This window comes from Megalobrama amblycephala, linkage group LG10 (genome assembly GCF_018812025.1).
Source record: "Megalobrama amblycephala isolate DHTTF-2021 linkage group LG10, ASM1881202v1, whole genome shotgun sequence".
NCBI classification, from domain to species: Eukaryota; Metazoa; Chordata; class Actinopteri; order Cypriniformes; family Xenocyprididae; genus Megalobrama; species Megalobrama amblycephala.
This window is the reverse complement of record NC_063053.1, coordinates 26,491,666-26,514,418: the sequence shown is the minus strand read 5'-3', so window position 1 is coordinate 26,514,418 and position 22,753 is coordinate 26,491,666. Positions and strand designations below refer to the sequence as shown.

At 38.5% G+C, this 22,753-nt stretch overlaps 1 protein-coding gene and 1 long non-coding RNA gene across 2 annotated transcripts in view; both read left to right on the top strand.

Annotated features, from left to right (window-relative positions):
- The window catches only part of LOC125277223 (protocadherin-15-like), a 274,335-nt gene extending 271,711 nt beyond the window's left edge, over nt 1-2,624 (top strand). The window contains 1 exon segment of the mRNA XM_048205573.1: nt 1,277-2,624. Coding sequence (XP_048061530.1) covers nt 1,277-1,858 — 582 coding nt within the window. The 3' untranslated portion in view covers nt 1,859-2,624.
- Nucleotides 2,625-6,062: 3,438 nt separating this feature from the next.
- The window catches only part of LOC125277238, a 129,072-nt gene continuing 112,381 nt past the window's right edge, over nt 6,063-22,753 (top strand). Inside the window, exon 1 of the long non-coding RNA XR_007186852.1 lies at nt 6,063-6,463. This is a non-coding gene — a long non-coding RNA (uncharacterized LOC125277238). The remainder of the gene's footprint in view (nt 6,464-22,753) is intronic.

The following is a 22,753-nucleotide window of genomic DNA, read 5'->3' as shown; positions in this document are numbered from 1 at the left end:
AAAAGAGTCTGAGGAAGAAACTGAAGAAGAGTCTAAAGGAACAGAAGAGTCAGGATCGGGATCAGAGCCGTCTTCTGCTCGCTCATCAATGAAATCGTCCCGTACTGAAGGTTCCTCAGAGCGTTCAAGTGCAGGAACGCGAAGCAGCAGAAGTGGAAGTGGAAGTGTTTCCGGTAGTGCAAGTGGTACTCCGAGTGGCAGTGGATCAGGTGGCAGCTCCAAGGGGTCTTCAGCCCGGTCTTCCTTAAGGTCATCACAAGCATCAGCATCTGGTGAGGAGAGCAGTGGTGAAATCGGGTCAGCGAGTGGTTCTGAAGAGGCATCTGAGACAGAAAGGAGCGGATCTGCTCCATCGGATGAAACTGGATCAGATGCTGTTTCTATGTCCGGCAGTGAGAGAAGCTCTACAAGCTCCAGATCAGCAGCAGGAAGCCGACGTTCTCGCAAGAGCATAATTACCCGATCATCCCAGGACACCATTGATGAGGAGAGTGAGGAGGAGGGGGAAGAGGCTTCTGAAGAAGAAGAGGAGGATGAAACAGCAGAGGAGAGCAGAGAGTCTGCCAGTGAGATGAGTGATGGATCAATGTCACGGAGGTCAAGTGTGATCTCAGCGGCAGAAAGTGGAGGCACACCGTACGCCACAGAGAACAGCGTGATTGAGAGTTCAGATGAAACATTTGGAGGCCTCTCACCCATCACAGAGGTGGATGAGGATGCCATAACCTCTGGCAGTGGCTCAGCGTCCGAGAGTGGCTCTATGAGTCGCTCAAAGCAGTCAGGAACCGAAGGAACCACAGAAGTAACAGATGCAGGTTCTGAATCAGGAGATTCCACAGCTTTATAAAAAGGGGCCAAGTAAGACTTAACTGACTTCTGTCATGGAGTGAAGAGATTCCAACTTTTCCCACAGTCTTTTCTCTTATTCTGGTGTGTTTTGGAACCATTCCAACTGCATGGAAGTGCTGAAAATAGCATGCCGTTAGCGTTTCGAATTCTGGTGTGCTTCTGAAATTCCTTCTCTTGAGTGAACTTACATTACCATCACCCCTAAACTGTGTCTTCATAACATTTATTTGCACTTTTAATCTTCTCATGTTTTCTTGATATGATGTTGACACCATATGTGGGGCAGTCAGTTAGTCTATTAGAGGTGTACCCAAGATTTAGTTTGGTTACGATTGCAGTTTTACACCATTAGTCTCTACCATTCCCACCTGGGGAGTTTGTCTTTGATAGTTGATTTATGTTTGTAATTCTTCTCTCTGATTTCCAGGCTGTCAAAAAGAAGAGGGTCAAACTGGTGTTGGACAGAGAGCATGACACAACTTCAACAGGAGAGGACAGTGGACCGGATGTCCAACGCAATCGTATACCCAACGTCAGCAGCCACAGTAACATCAATGGATCAGTATACCTTGCCCAAAATGGTACCATCATCCGAACACGGAGGTCCCCTTACCCCAACAACTTAAAACTGGGCTCACCAACACGGTTAGGCAAACAGTTTAAAAAACTGGATAAGCTAGGTGTCACACACGAAGAGCATTTACCTTTAAATGGAACAGAAGACAATGGGCCTATTATCGGCACCACCACTGCCCATTCCTATGTTACTGATCACAACCTCAACTCCAAAGAGTGCAGTATAATGGGCCTTAACAGCATAGGGCCCAAGTCCAACATCGATAAAGCCCGTTTGGAGCAGGATAGAGGGCACTGTGAGCAGGAGTCCTCAGTGGACAACAGGGAGATTAAAGAGTCGGTAGAATCTCCGTGTGAACAAACACTGTCTGATGAAGAGGAGCTCTGGATGGGTCCCTGGAACAACTTACACATACCAATGACAAAACTCTGATTTTTAGTTTTGCTAATTCTGGTGGTACTGTTTCTATTTAGTTTCCTTTCTAGTCTTTTCTATGTTTCATTTGGGTTCTTCAAAAACTCAATTCTGTTGTACACACTCCAGACACCGACTAAGAAATGTGATTCTCTTATAAGAATTGTTTTTTTCATGCAGTTGACTATACTTCACTTCTTATTGTAGTTTCAGATAAATTGTTGTGGAAGACAGGGCTATTCTGTACAAATTCAAGTCAACCGTTTCCAAAATGTATAAACTGTATAATTGAAATTATTAGTTATTATCAGATATGATTTTGCAAACAGACAATACAAAGAAAATGTAGACGATTTAAACAATTTAGAACGCGTGTTTATTACAGCTTTGATTGAAGAGTATTTTTTATAAATGAGTCACGCAACGGTTGTTCGAAAATTCCCTAAAAATCAGTATAACCAGTGATGGCTGCTACATTCAATTATTCCTCACATGTTTTTTAATGGATGTATTTTTTACATTAAGAATATATATGGTTGTAATGGCCCTAATATTTTGAAAAGATTATTTACATAGATCTATAAATGTATACCTAAGTATAATATATACAGTATATGTATTTTGATAACTTCAACTGTTATTTTTTCATTCTTCTTTTCTTCAAAAATCAAAAGAATTAATTTATCTTGTTGTTTTCTTCACTTTTGAGTTTTTTTTTTTTTATACTGGTCAAATAGTTTGAAGCTTTGATTTATTATTACCATAAATAAAATTGTGAACATAATCCAAACATGTTTGTCATTAAATTTTCAGACATGTTCCATGTTAATGTTCATACAATGGGATGTCATTACAGTAAATGTCTCCATAAAGTGAGTTTATATTAACCTGCTGTGCTTTACTGGTCAGTATATATAAGTTTAACGGAGGCTTTTTCAAATGAGAAATAAGTACACAGAGGCTTTCTCAGATGAATCACTGAGCACAAGCTGAATATCAGTATTTTTCCCAACAATCTTTCATCTGTCCATCAAAGGCTGATCGCTCTGTCAGATATGAATATTTGTCCATCCATATTATTACAGCTGCCTGGGGAAAAAGAGGAAAGTGTTTCTGAAAATTAGAGTTCTACAGTGTTCCTTGATGCTTATGACATGATGTCAAGATATCTTTACCACAGTAATAATACTAATTAACTGGACTCATAACTATATGTTTTTTTCTTGTCTTCTAATTTGCCTGCACAAGCAAAGTTCCAAGAGTGCTTTAATTTAGTTTTTAAACTGTTTTCCTTCTTAAAATGCTGTTATTTTCTGACTGCAGAGTACTGGAAACATCTGTTTGTGATTACTAAGTTTAAACTTCGATATCTGACTTCTTGTTTACCTGCAATCAAGTAAAAAAAAAAAAGGGGGGGGGGGGTTTGGCTTTTATAATTTACCTGCCATTTGGTGGCATTTCCCACTATTTTTCTTGCTTGATTCTTGATTATTTGCATAATGTTGTTTTTATGCATTGTACATGTTTGTGTAACCTCATGCACATAAAGATAGCTGTAAAGTGATTGACTGTTAACTGCACTACGTTTACCAGCAGAGGGAGACACACTATTTACCCATCCACTCTTCTCACAGCTCTGATGGTCATTACTTACATTACATTACTTTTCAACGCAAATCCCACAGAAAACCTTGCATCTGATGTACCGTACCTTTATATATATATATATATATATATATATATATATATATATATATATATATATATATATATATATATATATATATATATATAATTTATTTATTTAATAAATCCCAATTTATTGTGGAGACAACTTTGTACACTATGTCATATGTTGAAAAAAAAAAGACACTCTTGGTGTTGATAAAATAATATGCTATGTTTGATAAAAAAAATAATATGCTATGTTGTTGTCACATAACCTCAACATATAAAATAATATCTATTTTTGCATTTTCCATTCAGTTTTGGGTGGAAAAAATACTTTAGGCAGTCTGATCAAATACCAAGTCAAAATAAAGATGTTATAAATCTCATCTGTTCTTCACACTGGAAATGGAAGGTCATGACCACAATATTTATCCAATTTTTTTTTTTTTTTTTTTTTTTTTGGTTTTTTTGTGGTGTATGTTGAGATACAGTCTCATAATGTTCTGAGTCATACACCCTGTTTGCCTTTAAACAATTAAGTATTTTAAATGTCTTCAGAGTTTTTTTTTTTTTTTTTGGTCATGCAATATCTGCTGAGTAGCTAATTATGGTCAAGCATAGTGGAATATGATGGCCCACCTGTCCTCTTAATTTCCTTATTGCACATGTGTTGCAGTGAGCTGTGTTTGAGTCAAATGGGTTCTGACTGTGATCTGCCTCCTCTTCTCTGGCTCTGGCTCAGCTGTTGATGCTTTAGCGTGTGTGTGGGCAGATGCAGGTTGTAAGCATGCATGAGGAGGGAGAGTGTGTGCACATGCGTGACCGGTTTGTGTTTGTCACGTAGGAGGGTTTAACATCACATTGAACAGAGGCTGAAGATCACCTCCTACAGCCTAATCAAAGGTAGTCAAGCTCGTCGTAACACAAAATTACAATCAGATCACAATTCGTTATCGATTAACTTGCAGTTAGTGAAGGCGGGATCGCGCTGAATGACACACAACAGAAGCGCGCTCTCTATGTGTCGCGCGCAATCAGTTCTCCTTGCGCCCGAATAGTCAAATATACTCACAGATGTCAAAATGTCCATCGTGTGGAGTATCTCGTGTGAATACGGTCGGTTATGGCTTAGATAGACGTAAACAGATGAGCAATAACGGGATATTACGTACATGCATTCAGCAGCCCAATTAAATATCTGTCTTTAATGTTAATCAGACAACAAAAGATGTTAAATAATAGGCTGCTTAATTTACTATTGTATTTGTAATTTGCTTATTTGTTCTTTTTATATAGCCTAACAAAAATAACATACAATTATAAAGTGTATCATATTATGGTCATATTACCCACCCCTTGCCCACCTGTACATATACCAGCTGATATATCATGTAGGCCTAGTCTTGATTTAGGTGGTCAATCTGCATTTGAAAGTTTGAAAGGGTTTTATATCTAGCTTATCAAATAAAATGACTCAAGTAATCAAGTAATTTTAGCATGCCAACGTCAACTTTAATCATATAATGTAATTTCCCAACAGCAAAGTTGTGGCCAGTGAAAATGCTGAGTGTAACTTTGGAAAACCACTAGCCAAAGTGGCTGGTAAATGAAAAAGTTAATGTCAAGCCCTATATATATATGAAGAGTTCATTTGCAAAAACAGTTAACTCCATTTTTATTAATTCTCACAAATCATGGTTTTTTTAATTGTGCATTCGAAGTAATATCAATCAAACTGCAGTTGGGTTGTTTTGATTAAGTAATAATAACTCTAAAGAATATAGGTAAATTTAAAAAATTATAGTTCATTGAAAGTATGTTTTTTATATTTATTAAAAGTTTGTTTTTTAGCAAAAGCAGATAACTCCACATTTCATGTTTCAGAGTTAAACAAAACCCAATTAATTGCTTTGTTATTGCATTTAAAACACACTCAAACTCACGTGCGCGCGCGCACACACACACACACACACACACACACACACACAAACACACAGATCGGCACACAAGTATACTCTCTCTCTCTCACACACACACACACACACACACACACACACGCAAAAGAACAACTAAAGTTTCAGCATGTAAGTCGTGTATGGTGTTCAAGGACTTACAGGAGTCGAAATTATAAATCCTCGATCACTTTTAGTCAGCTTCGACAAAACTTCCCTCAGCTAGCGCGTCTTTTTGAAGTGACTAGAAGCCTTGTCACCTGACCTGAATACTGTGCGCTGATTCGCTAAAACGGACTTATCGGTTTCTGTACACAAACAACAAGGGTGCTTGTCGGCTTCTGCTGTAAAACGTGAACTTGCGATGCCTGACAGTGGACAATACCGGCTTTTCTGACAAAATGGATTTAGGGTACAGAACGTGTTATATATGGAGAATAATGCACAGCACTTTTTTTTTTTTAAATGGCGTTTATCGGTTTTTGCAAATGAACTCTTCATATATATATATGGAGGCCTACATAGACTAGAGATTGTGCGAAGAGGTTAGAAAGTCTTGCATGAAAGAATACAAGTATGTTTACATGGGTTGTAACCGAGAGATTGCTCAAAACAGCGCATGCGTCGACTTCCTGTTTGTATGAGTCGTTCGACTGAGCGCGTACACGTAAAAAAAAAAAAAAAAAAAACTAATGTTACCAGGGCTTCACTTGCACCTCTGGTCATATCAGTAAATAAATAGAGAAAAGTTGCTCCTGTCTGGGAGTAGTGTTAGGTTAGTTGTTACAACGAGCAAGAAAGGTCGACATGGAGCAAACAAAATCTCGAACCTCCGGGGAAACGCCAAACAGGAGAGTCTGCTGGCAGAAGACAGTGCGACAGAGCTCGTGATAAAACGAGAACCAATATGGCTAATGGCTAAGCTTTTCGGAGCTGGCTAGAACTGGGATATTTGAAATGTTGTAAAAGAGACGCGGATGGCGTTTTTATCACTGAACAGGTGAGTAAGTTATTTTATTGCCATAGCTCATTGTGAGTCTTTCATTATGGTTGTTGTAGTGTTGTGCTGGAATTTATTTTCAAGGAAGTTCCGTGTCAGTTAATGGCTGCATCCGAAAACTTAGGTAGCTGATTTGTTGCCTTGCAATGACTTGTAAGGCAGCGTTTGTGCATGAAGGCACCTCACGAAACTGATTTCGGACAGACTTCTGAGGCAGCGTGAAGTTTAATTATCTACCGCAAAATAGCGCGAGCTTTGGTGATAATAACTAATCAAATGTTTAATTACAGTAATTTCTCGCTAGAAATGACATAAAAAGTGGAAAATGATGGTCTAAAACGTACATTTTTTACACAAACTGACCAGCAAATGCTACTTCGGACGCCAACTTTATTTTTTTAGCTCAACTGTCACAGAATGGAAAGCACGGGATTGTGGGATATCAAAGGCAGCGAAGGATACATCTATGCTGCCTTCAAAAGTCGATCAGATGAAGGTACCTCCGGAAACGGGAAGTAAAGCTAACATGGACATTCGGACGTGCCTTGATGCCTTCCTAAATGTGTACTCCGAAGGCAGCGTTTTCCAGTTTTTGGACGCAGTCAATGTATATAGCTACATTAATGTCTTCAGATAGTCAGCTTGAGATCCTTTCCATCTAAACTGTATCTCTTAAAGGTGCTAAAGAGGTTTTGTTTTATACATTTTTGCAATATTACTTGAAACTGTCTTTACTAACTGATAAAAGACTACTTATTAGGTGCACTGAAATGAATAATATTAATATACATCATCTGTGCACGAGGTAGGGCCTTAAAAACATCAGCCAATCGCGTAAACGATTGGCACTCTTGGCTTGTCAATCACTGCCATGACGTTCCTTGTGCGAGATGTGCGCGGCTGCGCGCTCCAGTAACTTTCCACACTCCACAGGCGCCGCATGCAATGTTTTTGTCAGGAGACAGGAATAACAACTGCAGATTATGAGTTACCTGCGGTGAGTCCGACATAATGAATCCACTAACACGACACAGCGAATGCCGGTGGTAAACACTCGTGTTCCAATACTCGTGCACGAGTTTTGGGAGGCGTTCCCTCGAAATGAGCTGTGAAGGAGGGGGGTTGTTCTTACGCATGCGCTCATTTCAAAAACTCACTAACAGTTTTTGGTTTCTCAGTCGACGAAAAGATCCTCTTTAGCACCTTTAAAGTGCCCCTATTAGGCCTTTTTTTAAGGTTCCTAATATTGTTTTGGGACAACAGGTTTAAAAAACACTTTAGTTTTCTCATACATTTAATTTTACCTCAATTCTCCATAATTCGTAAACGATTCGTTAGCAGTTCAAAGAATTAGTCTCTCTAAACTCCTCCTTTCCGTGAGCATACACTGCTCTGATTGGTCAGATGGCCCAATCCTTTGTGATTGGTCTACTGTGCGCACCGCACGCCCATTGCCATAACTGAATGACAGCTATCAATTCGCAAGACATTGTATACAATGTATGGACAGAAAAGATAGCATTGATTGTATCGTATCAATTCGAGCCTGAGTCTGACGATGAAACGTCTGAAGTAGTTGATCAACCAGAAACTGATTCGCAATCACGACCGGAGTAGGACGTTTTTCTATGGTAAGTGTCACCTTAGTTTGCGTTATTTATAAGACGTGATAGTAGTGTCACTGTTATACTTTATGTAGGTGCAACTGTGGGAACTGTATCAGAATGCCAAGCGAAGCTGAACACCTCTAACAGAAGATAAACATTTAGGCCAGATGTGTACAGACTTTTTCGCCATAACTATTAACAAAGTAATATTACAGTGCATCTTAACATCCAATTACAATACAGATAGTGCTCCACTCTACTGTAATAATAAAAACGCAGACGGAAAAGAAAAGAAAAAAACCTTTTGTTTTAGAGTTATGTAAGCGAACCGGGCCCACAGCTATGTTGAAAACTCCCACGTTAGCCGAGCACAAAGGTGAATAGCTGATAATGCATTACACTCTGTAAACAAACGTCGTGCTCCATCCTTGATCATTACTCAAAGTAATAAGACGGACAAGCTGCATTAATCAACACATTTTTAGACAATTTTGGACCCACATCTGAATGCAGAACTACAGAAACGTGAGTTAGCCGGGTTAGCAGGAGACATACAGACTAGTCACAACGGAAATGCTTGGGATTCGTTTTACAAACGACACGTTTAATTGACTCAGAGTCAACTCTTATATTTTAGAGACAATATCTTTAAATACGGTGCACTTTCAGATTTAAAACTTTGCAGGATGTTTTCATTCACTTAGAGCTATGTTACACACTACATGAAAGGTAATTTTCAAAAATCCATAATAGGGGCACTTTAAAGGATTAGTTCACTTTCAAATGAAATTTACCCCAAGCTTTACTCACTCTCAAGCCACCCTAGGTGTATATGACTTTCTTCTATCTGAAAAACACAATTGGAGCGATATTAATAAATATCCTGATGCATCCAAGCTTTATAATGGTAGTAAGAGGTACCAAACGAGTATGAGTTGAAGAAAGTGTCTCCATCCAAATCCATCCATCATAAACATATTCCACACGACTCCGGGGGTTAAAAAGGCCTTCTGTAACAAAACAATGCGTTTGTGTAAAAAAAGAAAAAAGAAAAAAAAAATCCATATTTAACAGCTATGAAGTAAAATATCTAGCTTGCCTTCCATATTCAACTTACACAAAAAGTGTAAAGCTCTAGCAGTTCAAAAAGCTTGCGCTACGTCCTATGCCTTCCCTATTCAACTTATGGAACTGATGCAACGCCAGTTCCGACTTTTTCGTAATTTGAATACTGGCGGAAGATAGATATTTTACTTCATTACTTGTTTAAAGGTGATAGAGAGGATTTTTTCGTCGACTGAGAATCCAAAGACTGTTACTGAGTTTTTGAAATGAGCGCATGCGTAAGAAATGCGTTTCAAAGGAACGCCTCCCAAAACTCGTGCACGAGTATTTGAACACGAGTGTTTACCACCGGCATTCGCTGTGTCGTGTTTTTTGGATTCATTTTGTCGGACTCACCCATGTAACTCATAATCTGCAGTTGTTACTCCTGTCTCCTGACAAAAACATTGCATGCGGCGCCTGTGGAGTGTGGAAAGTTACTGGAGAGCGCAGCTGCGCTCGTCTCTCACAAGGAACGTCACGGCAGTGATTGACAAGCCAGAGGGCCAATCGTTTACGCGATGATCGCGTAAAGGATTGGCTGATGTTTTTAAAGCCCTACCTCGTGCACAGATGATGTATATTAATATTATTCATTTCAGTGCACCTAATAAATAGTCTTTTATCAGTTAGTAAAGACAGTTTCAAGTAATATTGCAAAAATGTATAAAACAAAACATCCTCTTTAGCACCTTTAAATATGGATTTTTTTTTTTTTTTTTTTTTTTACTCAAACACCTTGCTTCGCTTCTGAAGGCCTTTATTAACCCCCCGTAGCCGTGTGGAATATGTTTATGATGGATGGATGTGGATGGAGACACTTTCTTCAGCTCATACTCATTTGGTAACTCTTACTGCCATTATAAAGCTCGGATGCGTCAGGATATTCATTAATATTTCACAGATTGTGTTCATCAGAAAGAAGAAAGTCATATACACCTAGGATGGCTTGGGGTAATTTTCATTTGAAAGTGAACTAATGAATGTTTAGTGAGCAGCAAGTAACCATATTCATCTGCACAGTCACGCAAAGCCGAAGCACGACCAATGTTCCGCAAAATGCATTGTTTTTTTTTAACCGCTAGAGGGCCGAAGGTTACATAGTATACCTTTTAATAATTCAATAGTAAAAAAAAAAAAAAGTAATAGTAGCTTATACATTTAAATTGTGCTGTATTTAATAACTTAAGTAGTCAGTTCCCATCATTGCCTCTCCTTCCACACACACCTTGATGTCTAGATCAAAACATTCCAATAAAACATATTTTCTGTGTGACTAACACACACATAGCCGCGCTTCAGTGCTCACAGGCACATGTGATAATAGGGCTTTCCAGGAAGCGCGTGTGTTCGCAGCCAGCGCTATGTGTGAGGTTTGCGATCAGGTGCTGTAGTACACGGCTGAAGAAGCTGTTATCTCTCTCCTCTCAGATGAGCCTCTATTGCATGTTTCAGAGCTGCTATTACAGCTCTGGCTTATGATTCTAATTACCCAGATTATATAATTAGCTAGTCAATGTCTGCATCCTGCAGGGGTGAAGTGCGCACGCAGGTGTTTATGAAAGAGCTCGAGGTTGCGTGTGCCGCTTTAGGAGAAATGATCATCTTTTAGTAAGGCCTGTGACAGACAGGCTGAACTGCTGCTTGTGAGGTGGTTCAAGGGTAATTGTGTGGTTTCGATGCTGCAAACTAACTTTCACTAGAGAAAACCACACTGCTGAAAAGAAGCGACTGTTTGAGCGTCAGACAGAAACTCTGTAGCCCCAGGACAAACGGGAGCTGTCAGCCTGATTCTCCTGTGTCCTGTTTTGTTCATGTGTCAAGCAGTTTTTCTCTTCCAGACGGTGAGGTTACAGGCTTTTGTGTAGATTTTTTTTTTTTTTTTTTTTTCAAGATAATTTGCAAAAATTACGAACTATTAATAAGATGGGGACAACTGGGGAAGCTTGTTTCCTCCACGGAATAAGTCAATTTTAAAAATGTAATTGCGACCTTTTTATCTCACAATAATTACTTTTTTCCTCACGTTTTTTATATCCAACAATTTGGACTTTTTATCTCATAATTCTTGCAATTCTAAGTTCTAAACTCGCAACTGCGAGAAAAAAACAACACGTAATTGTGAGATAAAATAACATTATGGCTGAATTCTGTATAATTTGGTATTTCATACTTAAAGGGATAGTTCCCCCAAAAATGAAAATTATCCCATGATTAACTAGCCATCTTCTTTCAGACAAACACAATCAGAGATATATTTAAAAATATCCTTAGTCTTCCAAGGTTTATAATGGTTGTAAATGGTAACCCAAATTCTCAAGAAAAAAAAAAAAAAAGCATCCATCCATAAAAAAAAAGGAATCCATATGACTCCAGGGGGTTAATAAAGGCCTTCTGAAGCGAATCGTTGCGTAGTACATCATGTCATTGTGTAGAACGTCGTGGCATTTTTTACTACGTCACAGAAGTTAATGCTTTTTGGACGTACCTCAAATGCATATGGCTGTCGAACTGGAAGCTCGCAATTTTACTGTATAAATTTTTAAATAAGGATACTTGTCTTACACAAACGCAACACTTTGCTTCAGAAGGTCTTTATTAAAGGCACAATATGTAAGATTTTTTTATATTAAAATATCCAAAAACCACTTGCACAGTGTTATATTTCATTCAATTGTGTGCTTGCATTATACTAAATGTTTCCAAGAATTTGTAAATTCAGAGAAATTCACAATTTTAAATAGTGCCCGTCCCATGTCACTTGTCGCCTATCAATGACGTAACATCTGCGTTATCCCTGGTTTCCGCTTGTACTGCTTAGTAACCATGGCAACAGAAGCGGACAGCTGTGTAACGTCTAGCGGCACGCTTTTGTTGTTTCATTCAAACATTATGGACCATGGCAAGCAAACTTTGAGACAAAAGGACAAATAAAATGAGGATCAATATCGGCGTGGCATTTTCAAGATGGCGAGAGCTTTGCGACAAACTTCGATTTGACAGAGACGCTGCTCTTGCACTTTATTAGACAGGTAAACAAATGTACATAAGACGAATCAATGTTATATAGCACGACATGATGAAATGTTAGAATATCATTATTAAGATATTCTAATGTTGATCTAGCTTACTGTTAGTCTCATACAGCCAACAAAATAATACATCGAATAACATTACAACTTTCAACACACTTAAATGTAGTTTAGTATGATAGTGTAATGTTAGATCAAATGAAACAGTGCTGCGTTGCCTCAATTTTAATTCGTCAAATAAACTGACCTGGATGAGTTGTATTTTAGCACTTGTGAGTAGTTCAGTAGAACGAAATGTCCTCATTCCTTTATATTCCCCTGGGACTCATGTGGCACTGATATCTGTCTCTTATTGTTTCTTATTGCGCTTCATTCATCTTCGGAACTCAAATTAGGATATTTTTGATGAAATCCGAGACGTACATGACTCCATAGACGGCAATATAATCCACACTTTCAAGTTCCAGAAAGGTACTAAAGACATTGTTAAACTAGGGGACTAGTATTAGGGGACTAGTAACTTCAAAAACTCTGTTTGGAAGTTAGTCGGGCCAATACCAACAACAAACGTCTAACCAATCAACATTGGGGGCGTATGCTGGTCGAGGAGAGAGAACGAGCAAGAGGGAGATTTGAAAATAAGAAAAAACAACTGCAGAACGAGAGATGGGACACAATACAAAAGAGCTCAAAAGAATATCACTGGAATGAAGGTTTAAGCGCTTTAGGACCTGCGTTTCTATTAGAAAAGCTTTCCAGCGCTGGAGAGAGCTACAGTAAGTGGGAAGGCCTGAAAATTGCTTTGATCCCACTAATCATGTGAGTACACTGGGTTTTGATTGTCTGGATCTGCTGTGCTCTTTGCGACTAACAACGAACACTTTGTATTTACTCTTGTGTACTGTACATTCATTTTTTGTGCTTCTTTGTTGTTCATTCATCAACTGTGCTTTATTCTTCGTGAAGCATTTTGTTGCACGTCAGCTGTGATAAACAGACATCCACTCGAATTGCATGTGTAACAGTGGCCAGATAGTGAGAGTTTTGCTGTTAAACCACTGCACACTGATGCCCGCTAGAGAATGAGGTGTTTAGTGTCATTGGTAGTGCATTTGTCTCGCATCCCAGTGGCAATCAGGTCGGGGTTCGAGACCGACTCGGAGCAGGGTTGTTAGAATTGGAGTGTGAGTTTGAGGCGGAGCAATGAAGAGAGTGGGTTTGTTTGGGTTGATTTTAAATATCAACAATGTCCAACAGCATTGTTCAATTAATACTCACACCACCTTTTAATGTCTGTGTTAAAAGAGCGCGTTGGGCCATTTAGTGGAGCTGACTGCTGTAGCCTATATATCCATCTTTGGCATGGAGTCTTCCTTCATTTTTAATTTATAGATACTGTTTATAGCTTGGTAAATTGTTGGTAATCAAATATTCAATATTAGCTACTCTCCATAATTAAAGGGATAGTTCACCCAAAAATGAAAATTTGATGTTTATCTGCTTACCCCCAGCGCATCCAAGATGTAGGTGACTTTGTTTCTTCAGTAGAACACAAATGATGTTTTTTAACTCCAACCGTTGCAGTCTGTCAGTCAAATAATGCGAGTGGATGGGAACTTCTACTATAAGACTAAATAAAACTTGTATAGACAAGTCCAAATTAAACCCTGCGGATCGTGACGACACATTGATGTCCTAAGACACGAAATGATCGGTTTGTGTGATAAACCAAACAATATTTATATCATTTTTTAACTCTAATACACCACTATGTCCAACTGCGTTCAGCATTCGCTTAGTGAGGTCTGATCGCGCTCTGACAGCGGCAGTGATGTCTCGCGCATATACTTCAATGAGGTCTAGCTCTCATTGAAGTATATGCCTTAATTTGTGCAAAAACAAAAAATAACTTTATTCAACAATATCTTCTCCTCTGTGTCAATCTCATTATGTTGTTTACGTCCAGCACTTCCAGGTTCTACGTCAGAACGACGGCTCGTTATTGGCCGGCTCCTGCGTCAGCATCACACGCATACATCGTGCTGCTCACGTGATCAGCTTTGGCCAATAATGAGCCAGCATTCGGACATAAACATGGAAGCCTTCACTGTGCTTACTGCGGCAACTGCTGCCTTGTCCAAATACCCGCACTTGCGGTCTTGGCCACGACTGTAAGTTAAATTAATTATATAATAGGCTACATATAATTTGGTAGTAAAATATAAAGTGTTGCGCATTTTATTGATGCAAAAGATGAGTGGGCTATGTGCATTTTGTACAACATTTGCAACTGCTTTTTATCACTCAAAGAAGCACCACAATTTTAAAATAGTGTCTTCTGTTAGTTACATAGTGACCACTGAACAGACATTTAGAAGTGTATTTTAAAATGCAGAGTACTGAAAATAATAATAAAAAAAAAGAAAAAAAGAAGCTGTAAACGCTTGCATTTTTTGCAAGACTATAAGTGTGTCCCATCGGGCAATCAGAAGTTCTGCACACACTTGCGGTCTTCACGCCCACTTGAACACTTGGGCCAAATACAGGAAATACGTCATGTAAGTAGACAAGTGGTCAAGTGCAAAGACCGCAAGTGTGGGTATTTGGACAAGGCTTGCGTAAGGATAATGACAGGAAAGAGAAGAGATTGTTGAATAAAGTTGTTATTTTTGTTTTGTTGGTGCACAAAAAGTATTCTCATCTCTTCAACCTTTTTTTGCAGTTCACTTGAATAGTTCTGTGCTGCCACAGTACAAATATAGATTAAATAGTTTTAAATTAGATTTAGACGTCACTGTCACATCATTGATAGATCATTTGTACTTTAATATGCTGTATTGAACAATTAAGTTGCATTCTTAACATAGTTTCTCTCGTCTGGTGTCATTTGCAGAATGAGATTGTGGCTGGTCTGTTGGTGTAGGAAGGACATTATCTGAAAATGAGTTTAATGAGGGAACAGCGTAATACCACACATTTAAGCAGTTTATGTAGGGAATCTGATCTGCTGCCCCCTGCTGACCAGTCACTGCCCCAACCAACCATAAACACTGCTCTCAGTACCAGCTCTAAACATTTTCCTTTTGTGTCTAAACTTAGACCCATCAATCATTGCAGACCTTGTTTTCAGCAGGAGAAAGCATGTATAACTTAACTGCTCGATGTCTGGCTGTTCAGTAGCAGTCTAAGACAGTAATTTCTGAAGACTTCATGTGTTTGTTTTGACATTTGTGTACCTCTAATGTCCTCTGGGTTTATTTTTGGGCACCATTTGATGTTTTTATTTTTCAAGGCAATTTTAAAAAACCATTTTTGGCTGCCCTAAGTATATATTGTTGGTTTTGGGCACTTATAATTTCTGTCTTGTACATGGTTATTTTTAAGATGTACTAGTGCCCAAATTACATTTAAACTGACAGACAATCTCACTCGCAGACACACGCAGAAAGACACGCAATAATGTGCAGGAGCTATTCGTGGTTGCATCCCACCCGAAATGTTTTATTATTTCTGAAATGCTGGGTGTGTTGAAAAATAGATAGTTCACAGTCTAGCACTTTTAATGAGTAGGTGCTGCGCTCTCGGGTTTCTGTCGTGTGTATTTGTGTACGAATGGCTCTCAGCTATACCACAAAACTATGAGACGACACTGTCTGTCCTGCTTTGATGCTTTCATGCAGCGTTTGACTGCTCTTCCAGGCTGCTATGACCTGGATTGAAATAATGCAGATACTTGTTCAGTGTTTTCCTCCCCAGCAGGCACTCTCGGTCATTCTTGTTATGCATTGCATTTTTGAACTAAAACTTTTAAAAGAATTTTTACACTTTGATGTGATTTTTGCTATAAAAAGACATGCAAAGCTTTTAAGATAAATGCTCTGTATTATAATTTGACGATTTACACAGTGGCAACAGGATAATAATAAAGAGCTAAAAGTTAGTCATTGTTCAGTGAGGGGATTGAGTTACTGTAGCATTCATGAGTGTCAACTTAGTTAATTGTTTTTTTTTTAAATTTGATTATGCACTTATGTTTTTATTTTGTTATTTAACATCAAGAAACATGCTCTTTTTACTGTATTATAATTTGATAAATTTCCCTCCAAAAAGATGTTGCTTCCTGCGAATGTCATCATGGCACTGACTTTTGTTAGTTAAGAGGTTAGTTCACCCAGAAATGAAATTTCTGTCATTAATTACTCACCCTCATATTGTTCCACACCCGTAAAACCTTCGTTCATCTTTGGAATTAAGATAAAAAATTAAGAGATTTTTGATGAAACCCAAGAGAAAGCAACGTAATTACCACATTCAAGGTCCAGAAAAGTAGTAAAGACCAGAGATGTATAAAGTACTAGAGACCCAGACTTGAGTAAAAGTACAAGTGCTCTATCAAAAAAGTGACTTGAGTAAAAGTTGAAGTGCTCTTTAAGCACCACACTTAAGTAGAAGTACTAAAGTATTCAAAATTTTTTGTACTTAAGTATTGCAAGTAGTTTATTTTAAAATTTACTACTCAAGTACTGAAAGTAAAAGTACAAGTATTGAGTGCGTGAAGACCACTTGAGATGCAGACAAGTTGAGATGCTTTGTTTGTTGTCAGCACTTTGATTTCATTACCAAAAAGTTTATTTTGACTAATAGTTCTACCATATACAATTGAATAAAATTAACAGCTAGCTAACAACAGCTTGCTTTGCACTTTTTTTCTGTTTTCACCTCACTCCAGTCTAAACTAGGCTAAACTACCACTCTTACTAAAAAAAAAAAAATGGGGTAAGCACACTTATATTCTCATTTCAAGAGGTGTTCTGAGTAAATGATTTGTTTGTAACACTTTATAATATGGTTTGATTTGTTAACATTACATTAGTTAATGTATTAGACTAATAACCAACATGAACTAACCATGATCAATACATTTGTTACTGTATTTATTAATCTTTGTTAATCTTAGTTAATAAAAATACAGCTGTTCATTGTTTGTATATGTTACTTCACAGTGCACATTAACTATGTAAACAAATAGAGAGCAATTTGAGAGCAAGACAGCGCTCGTGTTGTTTTAAGACGGTGAATGCCGGGACTCGCTCGCTCGCGCTCTCCCTCTCTCGCTGCTCGTATATGCGCCCTGACAAGGGTTGGTCTCCTTCCTCACTCTCACAGCCACGATCACTTAAAGTTGAAGGGGTGGAAGGTAGTGTTTTTGGTTCGTCTTTGATTGATCTTTTTAGCTGATCAAAAGGCAGAACGGGAGCAAGCTTCTTAATCACTTGATTCGCTCATTGATGCGTCAGCTTCATCAACATTTTTATAATTGTAACGAGTAACGATGCAGCACATAAAAAAATATCGGAGTAAAAGTATTAAACTCATCGAAAATATGTACTGAAGTAAAAGTGGAAGTAGGAGAAAAAAATAATACTCTAGTAAAGTACAGATACCGCCTTTTAGTACTTAAGTACAGTAGTGAAGTAGTTCTACTTTGTTACTATACATCTCTGGTAAAGACGTTGTTAAAACGGTCGACATGACTACAGTGGTTCATTCTTAATAGCTGCGTAATTGCGAATTGAAATTACGCTCAGTGGAAACACGTCAATTTCGCAAAAACTCCCCAATATCGCAAAAAAGTTTTTACGCTCGCATGAGGTGTTTTTTTTTAGACAATTCAAAAAAGAAATATTTCGCAAAACTGCAATTTCACGTTTATAGGTCATCTGACGTACAGTCACATCATCATTATTTAAAGATAGCGCGGTATGTTTGTATAGAAGACGAGACGGGGTGCTTTTCTTATTTATGCATCTCTTTCCTCGCGCATCAGCTTCACCCCATAGATGCAACGGGAGGATGCAAGAAAAGAAAACGGGGATGGGGTAATCAAATAAATCTTATTTGTATATTAGAATATTCTTGATCTCTCGAGCATCAGTTTAAAGCAGGGATGGTTTAAAGCGTCATCAGCTGCGCTCAAGCCTCGAGGGATATTATGTTATTGAAGTTTGACATCGTATTGAAAAGCACCCAGGGAAGCATATATGAGGGATAAGGGCTTCCAGAAGCCATGACAAATATTCCGCTCTAAATAAAACTCTCAGAAAGAAGTATCTTTTAGAAAACTACTTATCGCTAGAGTTTTAGTCGCATAACATCAGTTAAAGGAGACGCCGTCATTTCGTAATAGTTTTTTATCGATATTTTTGTTTTGCGGTTTTGCGCAAATCTGTAATGGAAATGCAGCTACTGTTACGAAGCGACAAAATCATTTTTGTGCCCAAACAAAAATAAAGACTTTATTCAATAATCTCTTCTCTGTCATTCTCTTATGCCGTTTACTTTGTAGACATAGTGCAATGCTTCCAGGTTTGACGTCAGAATGCCTGCTCATTATTGGCTGACGCTGTACATGTGAGCAAGCACGACTCATGCGTGTGATACTGACGCAAGAGCTGGCCAATCAGAAACCAATCAACCAACCAACCCTTTAAAGAGATTTTACAAAATGAATAACAGTATTAAAAGTGATATTAAGTGCATTGAAACTTATAAACCTATAAATAATTTACCAGTGATTTAAAAAAAAATATAATAATTGGCTAAATTTCCAAGAAAACATGTTTGTAATGTTTTGATGAGAGAAAGAGCAAAAAAGAGAAATGCATATATTTTTTCTTAATAAATTAGCAGTTTGGATGGATGGATGGATGGATGGATGGATGGATGGATGGATGGATGGATGGATGGATGGATGGATGGATGGATGTGCTTCAAAATCTCAGGCGCTATTCAGTATAAAGCTGGGAAGAGCCAGGATATCATTTTAAAGGTGCTCTAAGCGATCCTGGGTGGAGTAACTTCCTGTTGACGTTCGAAGTGTTGTCAAACAAAACAAGCTCTCTGTAGAGCTTGTGGCGACTACAGAGACCGCGTTTTTTTTACAGTGTTTTCAGGGGACAGGCAGCTAGCGGATAGTGAGGAGATGTTTGCTGTATGTGACAAAAAATGTTTTGGCCTAAAAACACGTGAAAGCACCTTTAATATAACTCCAATTGTATTCGGCTGAAAGACGAAAGTCATATACACCAAGGATGGATTGGATAATTTTTTTGGTGAACTATACCTTTATGAAATTATTGTGAAATTGTAAAAAAATTATATTTGATTTGCAAGTTATTTTTTATCATGTATATTAAGACCCACATGTATATAATGGGGATATGAAAATGTACTGCATAACAAGAGTGACCCGACTGATTTTTGGTCCTGGGTGCCCCAGCGTTTATTGTCAGCTGTGCATGCATGTCTGGATGGAGTGTGGCAGCGGCTGGCGTCTGTGGCACGGTCCGCGATGGTGTGTGTGCAAGTGCTATTTCAGGTTGGTGTGTGTCTGTCTCTCATAAAGTCAGACGAGTTCTGTTGCTGCTCACTTTACACTCTCTATGTGCGAGTTTGCACATTGACTCGACCGCTCTGATGTGGTTTGATGCCTGTGTGGTCCCGAGAGGAGAGAAAGGAGAGCGGGAGGGAAGGAGGGTAACGCTCAGCACTTATAGCATTACACATTATTAAAAGACAGTCGAATTCAGAGGAGAGTTTAAAAGAAAGAACGTCTGACTTTGACGCTACTGTTCGTTCAATCTACTGTTATTCCGTAAAATGAGGGAATGATTTCCAGACTCACATTTTCCAAACAGCTACAACGCTGCTGCTATTTCAGCAGATGCCATTGCCAAAGGCTAGAGAGGAAGACCAGAGATGGAGCTGTAGAGAAGAGCGAGGCAGGGAAACCACAGATCAGCTCAAACGCACGTCTCGAGTCTCTTTTTCTTTGCTTCTCTGCCTGAAGGTTGGAGGAATAGTTCAAGCTTCTGAAAAACTTATGATAACTTGGTCATTTATTCACCCTTGTCATTCCAAACCCATATGACTTTATTTCTTCCTTCTTAAGAGCTCTAAAGGAGATCACTTGCATGCAAGTGGATGAGGTTGCTGCAGATTTGTCGGCTGCACATCTACGATACGAATCTCCCATTGCGCCACATCCCAAAGGTGCTCTGTTGCATTTAGATCTGTTGACTGTGGAGAGTATAGTGAACTCATTGTCATGTTCAAGAAACAAGTTTGAGATGATTTGAGCTTTGTGACATGTATGGACCTGGTCAGAAAAAATACTAGGCTGTCACATTTAAATGATGCTCAATTGGGGCCCAAAGTGTGCCAAGAAAATCCCCCCACACCATTACGCCACCAGCTACAGCCTGAACCGTTGATACAAGGCAGGATGGATCCATGCTTGCATGTTGTTTAAACTTCAAATTCTGACCCTACCATTTGAATGTTGCAGCAGAATCAAGACTCATCAGACCAGGCAACATTTTTCCAATCTTCTATTGTCCAATTTTGGTGAGCCCGTGTGAAGTTTAGCCTCTATTTACTGTTCTTAGAGGGTAGTTCACCCAAAAATGAAAATTGTCATCATTTACTTACCCTCATGTTGTTGTTCCAAACCTGTATGAGTTTCTTTCTTCTGTTGAACACAAAAGAAGATATTTCTTTTTTTCCCCTATTACAGAAGTCAATGGCTACCATCAACCGTTTGATTACCAACATTCTTTAAAATGTCCTCTTTTGTGTTCAACAGAAGAAAGAAACGCATACAGGTCTGGAACAACATGAGGGTGAAGGTTTTTGGGTGAACAATCCCTTTAGCTGACAGGAGTGAGACCCAGTGTGGTCTTCTGCTGCTATAGCCCATCTGCTTCATGGTTGGATGAGTTGTGTTCAGAGATGCTCTTTTGCAGACCTCAGTTTTAATTGTGCTCAGTGGTTATTGCGTTTCTATCAGCTCTAACCTGGACATTCTCCTCTGACCTCTGGCATCAATAAGGCACTTTCACCCACAGAACTGCTGCTCACTGGATATTTTCTCTTTTTTGGAATCTCTGTAAACCCTAGAGATGGTTGTCTGTGAAAATCCCAGTTGACCAGCAGTTTCCAAAATACTCATACCAGCCCATCTAGCAACAACAACCATGTCAAATCACCTTTCTTCCCCATTCTGATGCTCAGTTTGAACATCAGCAGATCATCTTGACCATGTGTGCATCTCTATCAGCTTGCTAGTTTAGTAGTCAGGGCACTGATCAGGGAGTCAGCCATTTTAAAGACTGTCAGTCTTAATTGCAGAATCCTTCCAGTGCACTGAAATGTTCACTCCCTAAAAAGTCCCACAATGCACTTTGAAAACCAGGGAGCATTGATGCTCTCACTATTCTCCCTTAACAGAATTTCTGAAGCACGAAACTTCACGTGAAAATCACGTGAACCAACTCACTACACATAACACGTGATGATTTTTAAAAATACAAACCAGCTTAAAAATACATCGCTAGACAGGTAATGAACATAATCTAGCTAACATTTATAATTTATGTATGGCTGAAATGTTGCACGTATATGTAACAAGCAGAGTATTTATCATAATGTACATTAAATACCATTAGAAGTAATATCAGAAAGATATCAGCTCTGCTGTTGTACAATGAAGACATTGGTGGAAACCAGTGTCACAATGTGTACTGAGCCAGCGTCCTTTATTGTCCTTACCAGTGCCTGAATTTGTGAACACGATATACTGATTCACAAGATGGGGCGCTGATATAGATGCACCCCATGTCTACATGCCTAAATGCACTGAGTTGCTGCCATGTGATTGGCTGATTAGATATTTGTGTTAACAAGCAGTTGAACGGGTGTACCTAATAATGTGGCTGGTGAATGTATAAGATGGGATCTCATGCATGAGATTTAAGGACAAGATTAATGAGTTGTATGTATGTATATTGCAAATATAGTGCACAAGATGTAGATTTATGATGTCTTTGGAGACCATTTCCTTGTACAGTATAGCATAGCTTGGATATTTTTCAAAAGGCCTTTGTGTTCCACAGAAGAAATGGTCATAAGGGTTCAGAGCGAGGGTGAGTAAATGAGAGAAATTTCATTTTGGGGTAATTTGTTTCTTTTAACAAGACTGCAGTTCACAGAAAATTGAAAAGGAAAATGTCTTGCCTGTCAGCAGTTTCTACCAGTTTTGTATTAATTTTCCCTAAATAAATGTTGTTGTTGTTTTTTTAATAAACCTGCTCTGAAAATGTCATTTGTAATGGTTGAGCTGCCTGTACACTTCAGTTCACTTAAGTTGCCTACCGATTTGTTCCTTTGTCTCAGCTTTTACTTGTGTTCCATTTTCTATAACATCTTTCTTAAAGACATTTAGTATTATCCAAACTGGTTTCAGGCCATTTGGCTTACTCTTGTAAATGCTACAAACAAGTAACCCTTCAAGAAAAGTCATAATCTGCTGTATTTACGAGACCCAGTAAGTATCAAAAATGTTAACAAGAAATCCATTTTATAGTTTTGTTCGAACCTCATTGTGGTTTGATTTCTATTCAGGCCGTCTCTGTTTTAAACATTTTCCCGCACTGACTCACGGTTACTGTGCAACTTTGATGTGATGTTTTGGAGTGAACAAACGTCCT